The sequence below is a fragment of the Poecile atricapillus genome, chromosome 17, assembly GCF_030490865.1.
Source record: "Poecile atricapillus isolate bPoeAtr1 chromosome 17, bPoeAtr1.hap1, whole genome shotgun sequence".
Classification (NCBI taxonomy): Eukaryota; Metazoa; Chordata; class Aves; order Passeriformes; family Paridae; genus Poecile; species Poecile atricapillus.
Window position 1 is genome coordinate 8,160,168 of NC_081265.1, and position 15,085 is coordinate 8,175,252.

A 15,085-nucleotide genomic window follows, 5' to 3' on the forward strand; every position below is an offset into this window, starting at 1 on the left:
CCAGAGCCACATGAGCAGGGTCTGGGGGCTGGCCCTGCTGGCACACAGCTGCTCCCAGCCACAAACAAAGGTTGTCTCATGGCTGGAACAGCAGGGTGTTTGTGGCTCTCACGGGGAGCATGGCACTGCTCTGCCACCACAACAACCTCCTTCCTGCTGCCCACGGAGCAGGGGGGCACAGTGCCAGGCTGCAGCCCTGGGCAGGGGGTCAGGGTGTGCTGGGGACTCTCCTGCACCCAGGGCAGAGGGGCAGCTCACCAGTTCTCGTTGTTGATGTGGTCCCCAAAGCCCGGCGTGTCGATGACTGTCAGCTTCATGCGAACCCCCTTCTCCTCAATCTCTGAAAGGGAGGAAAGCTGGTGTGTGAGGTGAGTGATGGCTGCTCTGGCCAAGCCCACCCTCCCAAAACCGGCTGCAGGGCTGGAGCTTGCTCCCAGGGGAGATATGCACCTCCACAGCTCCTCAGAGGCACAAATCTGCCCTCCAAAGGGATCCAGCCCCATATCCACCCTGAAATGCCACCCCCATGGCTACCTCACTGGTCCCTTCCAACACAATTAACTCAATGATGATGAGTAAATAAAAAACAGATGCTTTCTCAGCCCTGCAAGCATCTCTGGATGGTAAAAGCCCATTCAGAGAGATGAGAGGTTTATGGAGGTGCACACCTCTGTGAGTCCCCAGAGACACAAGGCAGAGCAGGATCCAAAGGCAAAGCAGCAGGTGGGACCTGCAGAGCCTCACCATGAGTGATGGATTTGATTTCAATGGTCTTGGGGATCCTCTCCTCAGCAGTTGGCTGTACAGATTTCCGGCTGATCTTGGATTTGAAGAGCGTGTTGATTAACGTGGATTTCCCCAAGCCGCTCTGACCTGCAAGAGAGCAGGATAACCCAGAGTCAGCACTCCCTGCTCTGCCAGGGGCCAGGGGATGGGGCTGCTGACAGACTCAGCCTGCACCGGATCTGCCAGAGGGATGGAGGGAGGGACAAGGAGCAGCTGCTCGCCTGCAGCTCCCCCGAGCCAAGGAGCTGAGTCCAGCCCAGCCAGGAGGATGCTGCAGGTAGCAGAGCCCCTCCCTGGCTCCAAAGCAGCAAATCAAGAGCCGGTTCCCTGCATCCAGGCAAAATCCCCAAGGACAGGCAGAGAGTGCTGGGGATGTTTGAAGGGCTGCAGTGATGCTCAGCAGGGCACAGAGACCAGGGAGCCCCAGGAAAAAACATCCCAACTGTGCTTCCACTCTCCTGCAGTCTGCTCTGTCCAATTCCACAGGGAAGGCTTTGGAGAAGCTTGGCAAGCCTTTATCTGGACAGGACTAACAGCAGCAACAATCCTACAAACCTCAGCCCTGCTGCATCTGCTGCTGCTTCCCTGACAGACTTGCTGCTGCAATCGGCCCAGCTGGCTGCACAGACACAGGTCCACGCCAGGAGCTTCTCTGAATCCCACAAACAACAGCCCAAGAAGCACATGAGATTCCACAACTTTAGAAAAACAGCTTTTAGAAAAGCATTTTCATGCTTCATATCCCAGAGCTGATGCTGATCTGTGTGGAAAGGACACGAGCAGCTCCTGACTCTCCAGGAACAGCTGTCTCATCAGCTTGGAGAACAATTTTTCCAGAGCAAAGAGAACAGAATTAACTCCTCAAAACCCAAGGAGCAGATGTTCTGGGCCCCCTGCAAACACTGCAGAGATCCTGCACACACCATGGGGACCCAATGGCCCCATTCTGCCAAGACATGTTACAGCCAGCTATCATGGCATTGCCACCAGCCTGTCCTTGTCCCACAGACTGTCCCTAAGCAAAGGTTTCACCCACATCCTTCAGGGCCCTGGCCCATTCAGGCTGCCAAAGCCAACAGTAGGGCCAACCAGGACTGGGAATCACCTCCTGGCATCACCCCACTCCCTGAGCAAACAGCAGTTTTAGAGCTGAGTTTGCAACACCATCAATGGCTGCGATCCAGCACAGAAAAACTCTCCGTGACAGCCACTGTCACTGCTGGGCAGTAAAAAACACATGGACCAGGCTGGGGGGAAGTGCTCCCAGTCCTCTGCTGCCTAAAAACACAGGGCCAGGCACTAACAGGCCTGGAGCTGGGCATGCAGAGACAAAAACAGAGCTCTCACTGCTCACCATTAAATGGAGCCCCTGGGGACAGGTGAAATCAGGGTGACACTGGAGCTGCCAGAGCTCCAGCTCCAGCCAGTGGCTCTCTGCATTCCTGTCTGTCCAAGCTGCTGGAGCTGCACTGCTTGGAAAGGAGGTGAGAGCCACCAGCAGCCAGGATGTGATGTCCCATTGGCACCACAGCCACAGGCTGACCTCACTGAGCCACAGCGGGGTGCAGCTGGGGACCCTAAGGCTGTGACACAGCATCTGAGCACAGGGCAGAGCTCCCTTCCAACAGCCCTGGATTGCAGCCCACTCCCTTTCCCACAACTGAAATCCAGTGGGAAAAATGCAGCTGAGCCTGGCCACCTCTGCTCTCCTTCCAGCTGCTTTGCATGGAAAACTGGTGCAAAAGATGTGCTTTGGGGTTGGGATTTAAAAAAATTTAGACATTTCTCTTTATCTCTGCAACTTTGGAGGACAAAGGACTAAGCTGACCATAGCCTGCAGCCCCCTCTCAGCTCTGGTTGGGATTGTGAAATCCTTTTGAATGGGGATCTTGCTGCAGTGGGGAAAGGGTCTTCACAAAGCCCCATCACAGGGACCCAGTGAGGAGTGACCCCCACATGGCAGCAATGCTCAGTTCCCACCTCCCCTGCAGGACAAGGGAGGACACCTCCCTCCTCCCTGCCCTCATCTCCTGCCTGTAAGCCAGAGATTGGAACAATTTCAGCTCAAGGACTCGCAGCTCAGGCTGGATGGGAGTAATGGAGCTAAACCCATCCCTAGGGAGGCACAGCAGGAGGAGGGCTGGCTGCTGCCCCTTCCCCGAGGTGCTGCTCCTCCCGCATCCCTCCTGCATCTTCTGGGAGGGCCAGAGCCCGACTTGTTTATGCTGCCCCGAACTCCCAGGCTGTAAACAGCCAGCCCAGCGCCTGCCAAGGGCAGAACAATGTTTTCCAGGCGCGCCGCAGCACGGGCCTCCATACCACACACAGAGCTGCCAAGGCAGAGCCACTCCTGAACATCTCTCCCTGTCTGCACAGCACACTGCTGTGGGGCTGAGGCAGCACAGCCTGCTCCTGGAGGGATGGGAGCCTGCTCCTGGAGGGATGGGAGCCTGCTCCCACAGGGAAATGGGAGTTCAGCACAGGTAATCTCTCTTTTAGGCTCCCAGGACCAGTGCAGCGATTCCTCTGCTTGCAGCAAAGAACTGGATTTGTTAAAACACCTCCCAAGAACTGGTCCTGCACTGACCAGCCTTGCTGTGATCACGCAGCCCAGGGCACCCTCCCCATAGAGGGAATGAAAGTATCAGAATGGGAAAGGCTGAGCATCCACAAAGCTTGATGGAAAGCTGTGGCACACTGAATTCTTTACCAGCATTAGTAAAAACTCTGGGTCAGACCCTTCCACAACCCCAGGCAAATCTCCAGGATACCCTGTGGGACATCCCACAGGCAGCCTTACACAGTTCCTCCCAGGAGGATAAGGGATGGTGAGGTCCCATCACCACACACTGATCCTTGCCTAGGATTTACTCTCCTCTCCCTGCTGTCAAGGGAGCTCTTGTGAGCCCTGGCACCTTCGAGGTGCTTTCCTCTGGGATGTGCCTGTGGATAATGCACCCCAAGATGCAGGAGGGTGAGGAGGATTGTGGTCCACATCACATGGTCAGCTTTAACTCCAGCTCCTCAGGGAGCAGGGTTTGCTGGCTGCCAGGGCAGAGCCCCCCACGCTGATCCCGAGGAGGCTCCAAAAGGGACAACCCTTGTGGTGGGACAATGACAGCACCCAGCTGAGCAGCTGGCACGGGGGGACAGCTCACCCACGACCATGATGTTGAACTCGAAGCCCTGCTTCATGGCTTTCCTCCTCAGCTGCTCCAGGATGGCGTCGATGCCCACGTAGCCGAAGTCCGCGGCCGGCTTGTCCGGCCGTGCCGGCGCCGCCTGCTTGGGGCCGGCATCCCGCGGAGCGTCCGTCATGCCGGGAGCGTGGCTGGGAACGGCCTCTGGACCTGTGGAGGCAAACACAGGATGCTCAGAGGTGCTGCTCCTGGCAGGGATTCACAGGAGCTGCCTGCAGCATCCAAAGCGGGAATAAAACGTGTGCAGAGACTCAGGGACAGCGTGTGGGATCTTCCTTGATGGTAATTGTATTAAATTTGGGATTTCCTTTCTCCATTTACTGTGTTCACCTTGATGCCTGCCTGCTCCACCAAACCTGCCACAGCAAAGGGATTCACACCAGGGCCCACAGCAGCTGATCTGCTGCCACACAGCAGGACCCAGCACCTACAAAGTCCTCAGCCCACATCTGGGAGTGACAAAGGCTTTCAGCCCCACAGCCCCGTGCCCAGGCACCGCTGTTAAAGGCTGGCAGACCTACACATCCCACTCCTCCACACCACTGGAATTACAGCACTGTGCACACTGCTGGTGTGAGCAGCTCAGCCACGTTCTGGGGGGGAGCTGGATGACTTTGCAGACACAGGGATCCGCTGCCACGTGCCCTCCTCGAGCTCCAGCTGCCACAGATCAGAGGCTGCCGGCCCTGGCTTGTGGAAAACCCAACACATTTGCATCAAGACGGGCTGTGCCAGACAACACCCACACAGCCACGGAGCTTCTGTGATCTCGCTCTGATTCTGTCAATATCTGCTCAGAAACCCAAACCCTCCAGCTTCCCTCTGAGACAGGGTGCCTGTCTCCCCTGCAAGGTGCTCCAGCCTAACAAAAGTTCTTCAGAAGAAGCAAATGTAAAACCACTACCTCAGCCAACAGCTTTTTAAGAAAAAAACAGGGAATTATCTACTCCCCCAGGCACCAGGCAGGAGCATCTGCCGTGGGAAGGACGAAGTGCCCCAAGTGCCCTGGGGTGATGTGGCCTTGTCCCCTGCCAGCCCCAGCTGCTCCTCATCACCCACAGCAGATACAGCAAATATCCCAAAGGCAGAGTGTGCACAAGATCAGCCCAGTCCCCTGCAAGCTCCTGGAGGCACCAGCCACATGCAGCACATTCCTCTGATCCAGGCAGAGAGGGAGGTTTTAGCAAAACACACTTCTAAGAGCCCTCCCAACCCCAGGCTGCTGCTGCTCAGTGCCTGGTTCCCTGCAGCCACCAGCCTAAATGAGCATTTTGTTGTTGCTCAGTGTTTTGCAATGATTATTTATTATTTTTTAATCATTTATTATTATTAATAAAAACATTATTATTTACAAAGTCCTCACCCCTCCAGACAGCAACAGAGCTCTCAGCTCATCTCACCCCAGTTATTCCCAGCCTTTGATGATGTGCTGCCTGCTTTTCTCTCTCCCTCCCTCCCTCTGTAGGAGTGTGGCTGGGCCAAAGGGGCTCCTCCAAATACAAGCCCATCATCCTTTTTCCTCTGGCCATCTCAGACTGGACCCTGCTGGGGTCTGTGAGGTGGAACCACGCTCTTCCTGCAAGCACAGCACACTTCCACGTGCTTAATACAGGCCAAACAGGAAAAAAAAAAAAAAAAGAAAGAAAAAACAAACCTAGAACTAATCCCAAAGACTGCTGGGTCACTTTGAACACTTTTTTCCAACCCTTGGTCCCAGGCTGTGCAGCTGAGCATTACTCACAGAGCAGCTAGAGAGCAAACATGCTGTCCCTGAGAGACCATGGGGAGCATCCTGTGCCTCCTGGGAACCCTGCACAGCTGGAACTGCACTGCCATGGGAGCAGGAACCCTGCACAGCTGGAACTGCACTGCCATGGGAGCAGGAACCCTGCACAGCTGGAACTGCACTGCCATGGGAGCAGGAACCCTGCACAGCTGGAACTGCACTGCCATGGGAGCAGGAACCCTGCACAGCTGGGACTGCACTGCCATGGGAGCAGGAACCCTGCACAGCTGGAACTGCACTGCCACGCTGCCCTTTACAAAGCCAACCAGCCCGAGGCCTCACCACAAATCCCAAATTAGCCCCATTCCAAAATGGCAAGGCCAAAAGTAGAAGAAAAAAATCCCTGCATAAAATTAAAAAACACCCCAACAAAAGGACAACTAAATCATGTGGAAAATATGCTGCCACCAGCAGCAACGCCGGGTTATGCAATGGGTTTAACTCCTCCACTTGTGTGCACAGGACAGCCCCAAGGATGGGACAGAAAACTGGGCAGGTGATGTGCAGAGAAATTAAGAAATTAAATAGAGCAGAAAGCCACCCTCCACTTGATAAAGGCCAGGAGCATCTCCAGCACCTCAAGGAGCAGCTGGCAGCATGCAGAGGGGCTGGTCTGTCTCTGGGCAGGGAGATGTGCAGGCAAACTGTCCCCAGCTCAGGGAGCAGACACTCCTCACCAAACTGCCCTCAGGGGGAGGAGAAGGGCTCAGGGCTTGCCAGGCTCCAGCCAGACCAAAGCCACAGGAAGAGCAGCACCCCTGTCAGGACAGCCCATGTGCTTCAGATGGTCTGTGGGGAACTTGTGACTTAAAGCACCTGGGTCCTGACTGGGGAAAAATACAATAAAATCAGTATATTGCAGTATATTGTATTGGAGTGTCTGCAGGACAGCAGCGATGCAGACACCGATCCCCAGCAGCACCAGCAAACTCCCAAGGGAAATGCCACAACTCAAACATGCAATTTTATTTTTTTTCAGCTTCCCAGCATTGAGATGGTCTTTTCTTAGCAAAAACTCCAGTGTCACACTCAGCTCCAAGGGGGTTGTGCCAGCAGGAGGGTGCAGCCAAAGCACAGGACCACCTGGTGGCACACAGGGATGCTGTGCTGGGTGGCAGGGAGCACTCCCAGGAGCCAGGAGATCTTTATTGTCTAAACAATAAAGATCTTAGAAATGGAGCAGAGCAGTGAATGCCTGGGATGCATCATGGGCACATCCTTGATTTGTCTGACCTGCTGTGCTCTCTGAGGGGACCTCAGAGATATCAAACCTGTGATGCTGTCAGGGCCAGTGTCACCAAGCTGACCCTTCTGGAGCACTGCAAGGGGGGGGGTTAATAAACACCTCATTACTGTCTGAAACCCCTGACTGCCACCGAGTCCTTGGCAAGAGCAGGACCACCTCACATGATTCACCATTGTCACCTTAACCCACGCTTAACTCACACACGGGCCCATCGCTTCGCTGATGGGGCAGAGAGCTCAGGGTCTGCACCTCTCTCCCACTGAAGTGTTCCTGGATAAACATCAAACACATGGGAACAAGTGCTTGTGCCATATTTAGAGCTTCCCTGCCAGGGAAACCCTGTCCACGTGGGCACAGGAGATGTGGAGATGGTCAGGGCAGCGCTGCACCAAGCGGGGACAGAGCCAGAGCTCTGGCTCAGGCACGGCTGACTCAGGACAGCTGCTCCAAGGTTGATTTTGCCAAAGGCTCGGGGCTGTTGCTCTGTAATTGATGCATGTCAGACACCAGCCAAAGCCAACATCTGTGAAGCAGCAGATGAAAGACACCCTGTGGGGAGGGAAGCCCCTGGGAGCCCCCCGGGGACCCTCCTGCTCCTGCAGCCAGCTGGACGCCGTGTGCTGTGGGATGGGCTTGGCCAGGGGCTGCTGGAGCTGCTGTGCTGGTGCCACGAGGCTGCCACAGCTCGGGACACTGCGGGCAGGGCGTGCAAGGACAGCCATGGGCTCCCCCAAAACCAGGGGCTGGTAATCCTCCCAGAGGATCTGGGACAGGCATCTGCAGGAGACTGGGGCTGCACTGCAGACACACAAAGGTTAAAGCACCCTGGCAGAGGCTGAACTGCGAGTGCCTCACCCACCTCAGGTCCTGGCTAGACCCAGCAGCTCCATGCTCTGCTGGTGATCTGGGACAGCAGAGCTGCTCCTGGAGCGGGGCTGGTCACAGACCTGATGCTCAGTGGCTGCACAGAGCAACCAGAGAAAGGCCAGGAGGCGGCACCTCTGCCATGTCTGCCTGTCAACAGATCCAAACCACTGCCCACTCGAGGGCTGCACACACAATCAATGGCAAAATGGCAATGTTTGGGGACTAAATCCAAGAAACACCTTAGGATGAACACCAAGCACTGGCCACCTTTTGATGATGCTGCAACCAGTTCTGCAGAGCTACAACACCCAGAATATCAGGACACTGTGGGTAACTTCCCTTTCCTCCACACAACAGATGCTGGCAATACCATGGGCTTCCAGATTTGTGGGATGGGTTTGTGCAAACAGAGAGAGCGGGGTCAGAGCAGTGAATGGAGGTGTATCATGGTCTGAAAGCACAGCCCAGGCAGCTGAGTGTCCACGGATGTTTTCAAGGGGGAAGTGTGAACCACCTAACCTCTCGAGTTTTGGGAGCAGCTCTCTTGGAGAATCGTGCCAGTAGGGTATCCCAGAGACATCTGTAGCTCCAAAAAGAGAATCTACAGCTCCTGGTTAAGAACAGCTGGCTGTGGGGACTGTGGCACGCGCGGCCTCCAGGGCCTCTCTCCCTGGCACACTGAGCCAGTGACCACAGGCTATGGAAACTGATCCAACCTGCGGAGGAGGTGGCAGAGGCACAGCTCTCCCTCCCCAGGGGACAGGAGGAGTCTCTGCAAAGCCAGGACTGGAGGCAACCACAGCATGGCCCAGGCACTGCTGGCTTTTTCATCTGCCACGGGATCCCCCGGTGCTGAACGCAGCAGGTCCCTGCTGGATGTGTGGGTGCCAGGGAATGTGAGGAACAGCTCACTCCAAAGCTGGGCTGGCTCAGCCTGGCACATACAGCCAGTGCCACAGCAGCACCAAATTGTAACTAAGTAACGTTCCTGTTACTCAGCTGCAATCACCAGCACCTGGCTGGCATTGCCAGACCCAAGCTGAGTCTGTCCTTTGCATCCCTGAGTTTCAGGCTGGCCACCAGCCCAGGCCCACCTATCAATCACTTATGTTTCCTTCTCAGCTTGCATTTCCACCTGGGTGCCAACAAACACGACCCAGAAAGAGCAGAGTGTGCTTCACTATGCTTCATTAGACCAAACCCACCCAAGAGCTGCCAGAGAGGTGGCCAGGTGCCTCCTGAGCATGCAAGACACTTCAGGCTTGAAGACTTTTACTCACGTGGGGAATTCAACAACAACAGAAAGACTAGATTGCAAGAGACTTCCAGGATCATAAAGTCCAATCCATGCCCTAACACCACAACTAGACCACGGCATAAACAGAATAAACCCATTTTCAGAGTTTAAAAAACGAGGCAGTGATTCCTGCTGTGGTGTGAGTGCTTCCACAGGCAACCAGTCCGTGCCACAGCCCTGAGTCACAAGTTGTGGGCACACATGACATGCAGGTCGAGCTGTGCCCGCCAGCCACGTGTGCTTCCGTCCTCACTCACTGTGTGCTTCCCCTCCCGCTCCGGAAGCCCAGCAGTCCCCTGCCCTCTGCAGCTCAACCCTCCTGGCTCTTTTATTTACAAGAGATGGATTCTCCAGGGCTCCCCATCACTGCTTCCCTTCCCATCTTAAACGTTCCGGCTGCTGCAGGCTCTGGTCGCCACCAGAGTTTCTGGGCTGGGATGCAGGAGCCCATCCCAGGGGTCAAACCATGGTGCCAGCTCCACAGCCTCCAGCTGCTGCCCCTGGCTCCTGGATGTGGTGTGAGGCTGACCACCACCCTGCCCCAGTCCGACACGTGTTGCCCTGGCAGCACAATCCACACTCCGACATTCTCACTCCTCCAACCACGTGAGACAACAGCTCTAAACCACTTACAAAAACCCGCAAAGAGTTGTTAGGATGTTCACCTCAATGTTTAAAAAGGAGGAGATGATCATAAATAACCCCAAGTCTTGGCTTGGGCATGCAGAGATCTCTGGCCATGCGGCCCCACCGACCACCCTCTGTAAGGAGCTTCTTGCCCTGGAGCTGGAGCAAGGCTGACCCCAGAGCAATCCTCCCTCGCTGGGAGCACCCCATTGAGAGGAACCTTCCTGCACACAGATCTCAGCAGAAGCTGCTCCATCATCAACAGGCCCCATGTAGCCCATGGCAGTGGCCAGCACAGCCCTTGCTCCCTGCAGACAGGCTCAGGGTGCCTGTGCCCAGGAGGGTCCAAAGGCACCCACAAAACCGATTCCATGGGGGCTCTGAGGATGGGATCCACTCCCACCCCTGTCCACCCAGCCTGGACAATGGTCCTGAGCACGGCAGGGACATGGGGACCCTCCCCAGCCCCTTCACTCCTGTCACCACTGCTCTGCAGAGCTCTGTGCTGTGAAAACAAAGAGCCAGGCAGCGCTCCCCAAACTCAGCTTGTCCAGACAACACCGCAGAAGGGTTGAGTCGGGCCAAGCCCCAGGAACGGGCACCGGGCACGGCTCAGTGTGCCCAGGGCTGCCGAGCTGCGCTCCAGGACTGATGCCCCCATCCCACGAGGCACCGACTGCAGCCACGGCAAAAAAAGGATCAAGCCAGGATTTACATCCTGGGGGTTGCAGTTCAGCTTCCTTTTTTTTTTTTTCCCCTATTTTTTTTTCTCCCCTTTCAATTTTTTCCCCCGGCTTGGTTTTGCTCTTTGACGGGTAGGGTGGTATGGATTTTGACTTAATTTCTTTGTTTGTTTCCGTTGTTTTCTTTCTTTACCAAGGGCAGCTGTGCCCCGGACGCCCCGCGAGCCCTTTCGCGGGGCAGCAGCCGGAGCAGGGCGGGCAGGGCAGGGGACAAGGGGAACCCCCGGGGGCAGGGGACAAAGGGGTGCCCACGGGGGCAGAGGACATGGGGGTACCCCCGGGGGGCAAGGGGTGCCCCCCGGGCAGGACAGGGGTTGATCTATTGCTCCCCACGGACAATGCCGGCAGCGCGGCCAGGCGGTGCCGAGCCGCGGCCCCTCCTGAGGGGCGCAGCGGCGGCGGCAGAAGGCCCCGGGCCCCCCTCAGCACCCGGTGCCCCGGCCCGGGGGAACCCCCGCCCCGGGAACCGCGGCACCCACCGCCCCGCTCTCTCAGGCCCTTCCCCAGAATAATTCACCCCCCAAAAAAGCGCTTCCCCACCGCCACGATGCCCCCTCCGCTGCCCCACGGAGCCCCCGCCCCCGGGCACCGGAGACTCACCCGCGGCGGCGGCGGCTCCGGCAGCCGCTGGCTCCCGCCTCCTCCCGCGCTGTCCTCCGCCTCCTCCCCCATCGCCCTTCCTCCTCCTCCTCCTCCTCCCCCATCACCCTGCCTCCTCCCCCTCCAGCCCGGCCCGGGGGGATGGAGCCTCTTGCCGGGAAGTTGCTTCGCCCCCGGGCGGTTTCCATCCCCCCGCCGCTCCCGGCCCGGCCCGGCCCGGGGGGGCCCGCAAAGGGTGAGAGGAAGGAGAGTTTGGGGGGCACGTCCCAGCCCGGCTCCCCGCAGGAGCTGCGGGGAAACTTCCACGGGAAACAGAGAGGCTGGGAACAACGGGGCAGAGGAGCCCATTTCACCCAGTTCTCCAGGGACGGGTGCCAGGGTCCCGTCCCCATGCCCAGGGAAGCCTTTTGCTTCCCGGCGTCCCGAGATTGTCCAGCAGAGCCCCAGAGCAGTCGCGGCTGTGAGTGCTGCGAGCGTGGGCTCGCTTTGCTCCGCAGCTGGTTGAAGATATCTGGGCTGCACCTCACATCTGCCAGGACAAGATGTTGACCGACCCCCAGGGGCATGGCTGCTCTCTAAAATGATGTCAGTGAGGCTGAATGAAGATATTAGCTGTCTCCACAACTCCTTCCTGCCTTACACCTTGATCCCAGAATGTCCTGCCAGCGGAGGGAAGCTGCCTGGTGCACGGGGCCAGGGATGCTGGGCTGCACCACCTGGCCCTGCTCTCTCCAGCACACACCCTGGTGTGGGGTGAAATCCCCTCTGTGATGTCCAGCAGTGGTGGTGGGACTCCCTCCTGTCACAGCCAAGGTGAAGCCAACCTCCCCCTCTTTTGGGCTCCTGTGTTCAACACGTTACTTTGACCTCTCCTATGACCTCAGGACTTCTTCCCTGCAGCTCCCTGATTTGTATTCCCAGAGAAAGGCCTGCAGGTGATGAAAGGGTTAAGACAGATGTGCACATCTGCAATCTTCAACACCCAGAGGACTCCCTTTCCCACGAACAGCCCCTGCACAGCCTGCAAGCCCAGGGTTAGTACTTGTACTCCCTTTTGGACCTGTTACCAGCACCACCAGCCTCTGCCACACTCCTGCACCTGATGCAAGCCCCGCCACCCGTGCCAGTGGCACCACTGCTCTGTCTCCTGCCTGTGGCTGTCACCTTCCCTCTCCTTCCATCCCACCAGGCGTGGCAGATCTTCCTGCATGCAGCACAGCCACCACACATCAGGCTGGCAGCAGCCCCTCCCCACCACTGGGCTGGCAGCACTCCTGAGATGCCCAGCAGGGCTGGCACAGGCTGCTCTGCAAATGATGGGTGCTGAGGGGAGACAAGACCCACATCCCCCCACTTCAGCAAGTACCACAAATACCGATTTCTGAGAAACCTCCACCCAGCACCCCGGCAGGAAACCCAACCTCAATCTGCTTACGCTGCAGCTGCATGCAGATTTCTGCCAGATTACACCACTTTTTATGACTTATTAAAGCTTTAACCCCTATCAATGGGCATTAGTGTTTTAATCTCTCTAATCTCCAAGAAAATCCAATGCTAGATGCCAAACCAGACTTGCCCGAGTAGCAGCTCTGTTTGTAAGTCACTTCAGCCTTGTTTTAGCTGGAGAAAGGCAGGAAAAGGCTGTGCCGAGCTCTCTTAGGTGCTGTGTTTGCACAAAGAGTGAAGGGAGGATCTCAGGTGTGATGGCTTCCTGTCCCTGCCATTAAGTTGGCCACATCTGTGGCTGTGCAGGAGTTAAGCATCAGCACAGGGTTCATGTGCCCAAACCAGAAAAGGGGTGAACACGGCGTGCTCAGCCCCGTGAACCAGCTCCTCTCGCTCCTCCGAGTTAATTTTTTCAGATTGAAATCATGGGCATACTTTGGTCTTGCCTGTGAGGGAATAAAAATAACCATAGGAAAGTTCTCCCCATGGTCATGAAGCTCTGCAAAGATATTCCATAAAAACACAGATTGGTTTGGTTGAAAGGGACATTAAAGACCATCTAATTCCAATCATGGGCAGGGACACCTTCCCCTAGACCAGGTCCAACCCAGCCTTGGACACTTCCAGGGATGGTGCAGCCACTGCTTCTCTGGACACCCTGTGCCAGGACCTCACCACCCTCAGGGAAAAAATTACGGCACACGGGAACTCAACACGGTGTACAAGTTGCTTCCCGTAGTCCTTAATAGAAAATATTTTGTTTCAACCCATATCTGCTCCTTCCCAGGAGCAACAGGTGGTGGGCGAGCAGCTCAGAAGGACAACAAAGTGTCATCCTTGGCCTCACAGCAAGTGCAGCAGGGCTTTGGGAGCACTGCTGGTCCCCAGACAGCTCTTGCTGACTTTGGGAGGTTTGCACAGAGGAGGCACTTGTGGAGTGACAAACTCTGGGATTTGTTCTTACAGGGGCATTTCCATTCCTGCAAGGAAGAAGGTACTTCTCCCACTTCTTCCCACTTCTCCCACTGCTCATTTCTGGCTCTGAGCACAGGCAGGACCAACAGGCAGAGGAAGGAAGCAGCTTCACCCCTCCAGTGCAGATGAATTGGAGAGGGATTAAGTGACTCGCCCAGGGTCACACAGAAATCTTACAGCAGAGCCAAGAATTGGATCCAAATCCTCTAATTAAGGGTTTTAAAATCACAAACTCATTGTTCTTCGCATAGAAAAATCTAATAATCAGAGTTAGGAGCAATTCCAACAAAGCTTATTGCTGTTGTAAGTTGTATCAGGGGACTTGAACTAACTACAGATCCAGCTTTTAGTCTCACAACTAATCTGAAATATTAAGGAAGATTCCTGCCTGGTTAACACAATCCAATCTGTGCTGCTTTTTGGGACATCCCTGCAGGTGAAAGCAGGTCCCCATGTCACAACCACACCGTGCAGGGCTGGTGGAGCTCACTGGAGAACGTGCTGCAGCACTGATGCTCAGGGATACACCAACAAGGGTTTCAACAGTCCCTGAGTTTTGGGGACAATCCCAGGCACAGAACACTGCCCAGCAGTGGGGCTGTCCCCCAGCAGCACTGCAGCCCTCCCCTGTGCCAGGCAATGCTCTGCCCTCAGCCAGCTCCAGCCATAAATCCTCAACTTTGAGCAATAACCAAGATCTGCAAATGAAGGCGGCTTCACCAGCACTACCCAGCCTGTGGCAGACCTGCCAACAAACTCACTTCATCCCAAGCTGCTCTTAAGAAAACATCAAATCACTTGGGCACAAGCAGCACGAGCAGCACATGTTCTCTTGCAGGAATGCTGAAGGGACATTTCCAATTTTACTGCACCTCAGCAGTCCCCAGTTAAAAGTGCACTGTTAGGGCTTAGGAAATAATTTTTATTCTTTCAATATTGCTGCAATGCTGACTACCTGCCAGTCCCCAGTGACTTTGACAGACAGATGGAAATTCTGCCAGCTATATTTATAATCTCAGATCAATAGCAGAATGAAAAGCACATCCAGAGCCCTTGGTAGAGCACCCGCAAACTCAGTGGAAAGTAGCATGACCGAGAAAAGGACACGAGCTTGCAGATCACAAGACCAAAATTTAATTTTTTTTAGCACCAAAAGAGACACCATCACCTCTAGCAGGAACAGAAAGGATCCCCCAATGCCAGGAACAGCTAAAACCAGCCCCAAAGCTTTTCTAAGAGCCTGAGTGCAGGTCTGCAAGTGTTAGCACCCAGGGAGGGCTCTGGCAGGCAGCCACCATGGTCCCTTCAGCACGTACAGGATAACTCCCCAGAATATCTCCAAGACCCACAGATCAATGACATTTCCCCCCTCTGGCTGTACTGAACTCCCAAGTCCATAGATGATGCAGCTTTTTTTCTTTTAAGCTACCTGGTTTGTGGCACTGACCAGCTGCTCTGAGCAGCCCATGTCAGACACACCTCTGCAGGTGCCCCACCAGCTCCTTCACAAAA

General features: G+C 55.7%; 1 protein-coding gene across 11 annotated transcripts in view; it reads right to left on the bottom strand.

Moving 5' to 3' along the window:
- The window catches only part of SEPTIN9 (septin 9), a 136,037-nt gene that overhangs the window by 13,678 nt on the left and 107,274 nt on the right, over positions 1-15,085 (bottom strand). For 10 of the 11 annotated variants that reach the window (XM_058852465.1, XM_058852464.1, XM_058852459.1 and 7 more), the window contains 3 exons: positions 3,945-4,136; positions 745-873; positions 259-340 (listed from right to left, as the gene is read on the bottom strand). In XM_058852465.1, the coding sequence (XP_058708448.1) occupies positions 259-340; positions 745-873; positions 3,945-4,136 (403 nt within the window). Of the gene's footprint in view, positions 1-258; positions 341-744; positions 874-3,944; positions 4,137-11,152; positions 11,214-15,085 lie in introns of those variants that run through there. The other variant, XM_058852467.1, reaches the window with a different exon arrangement.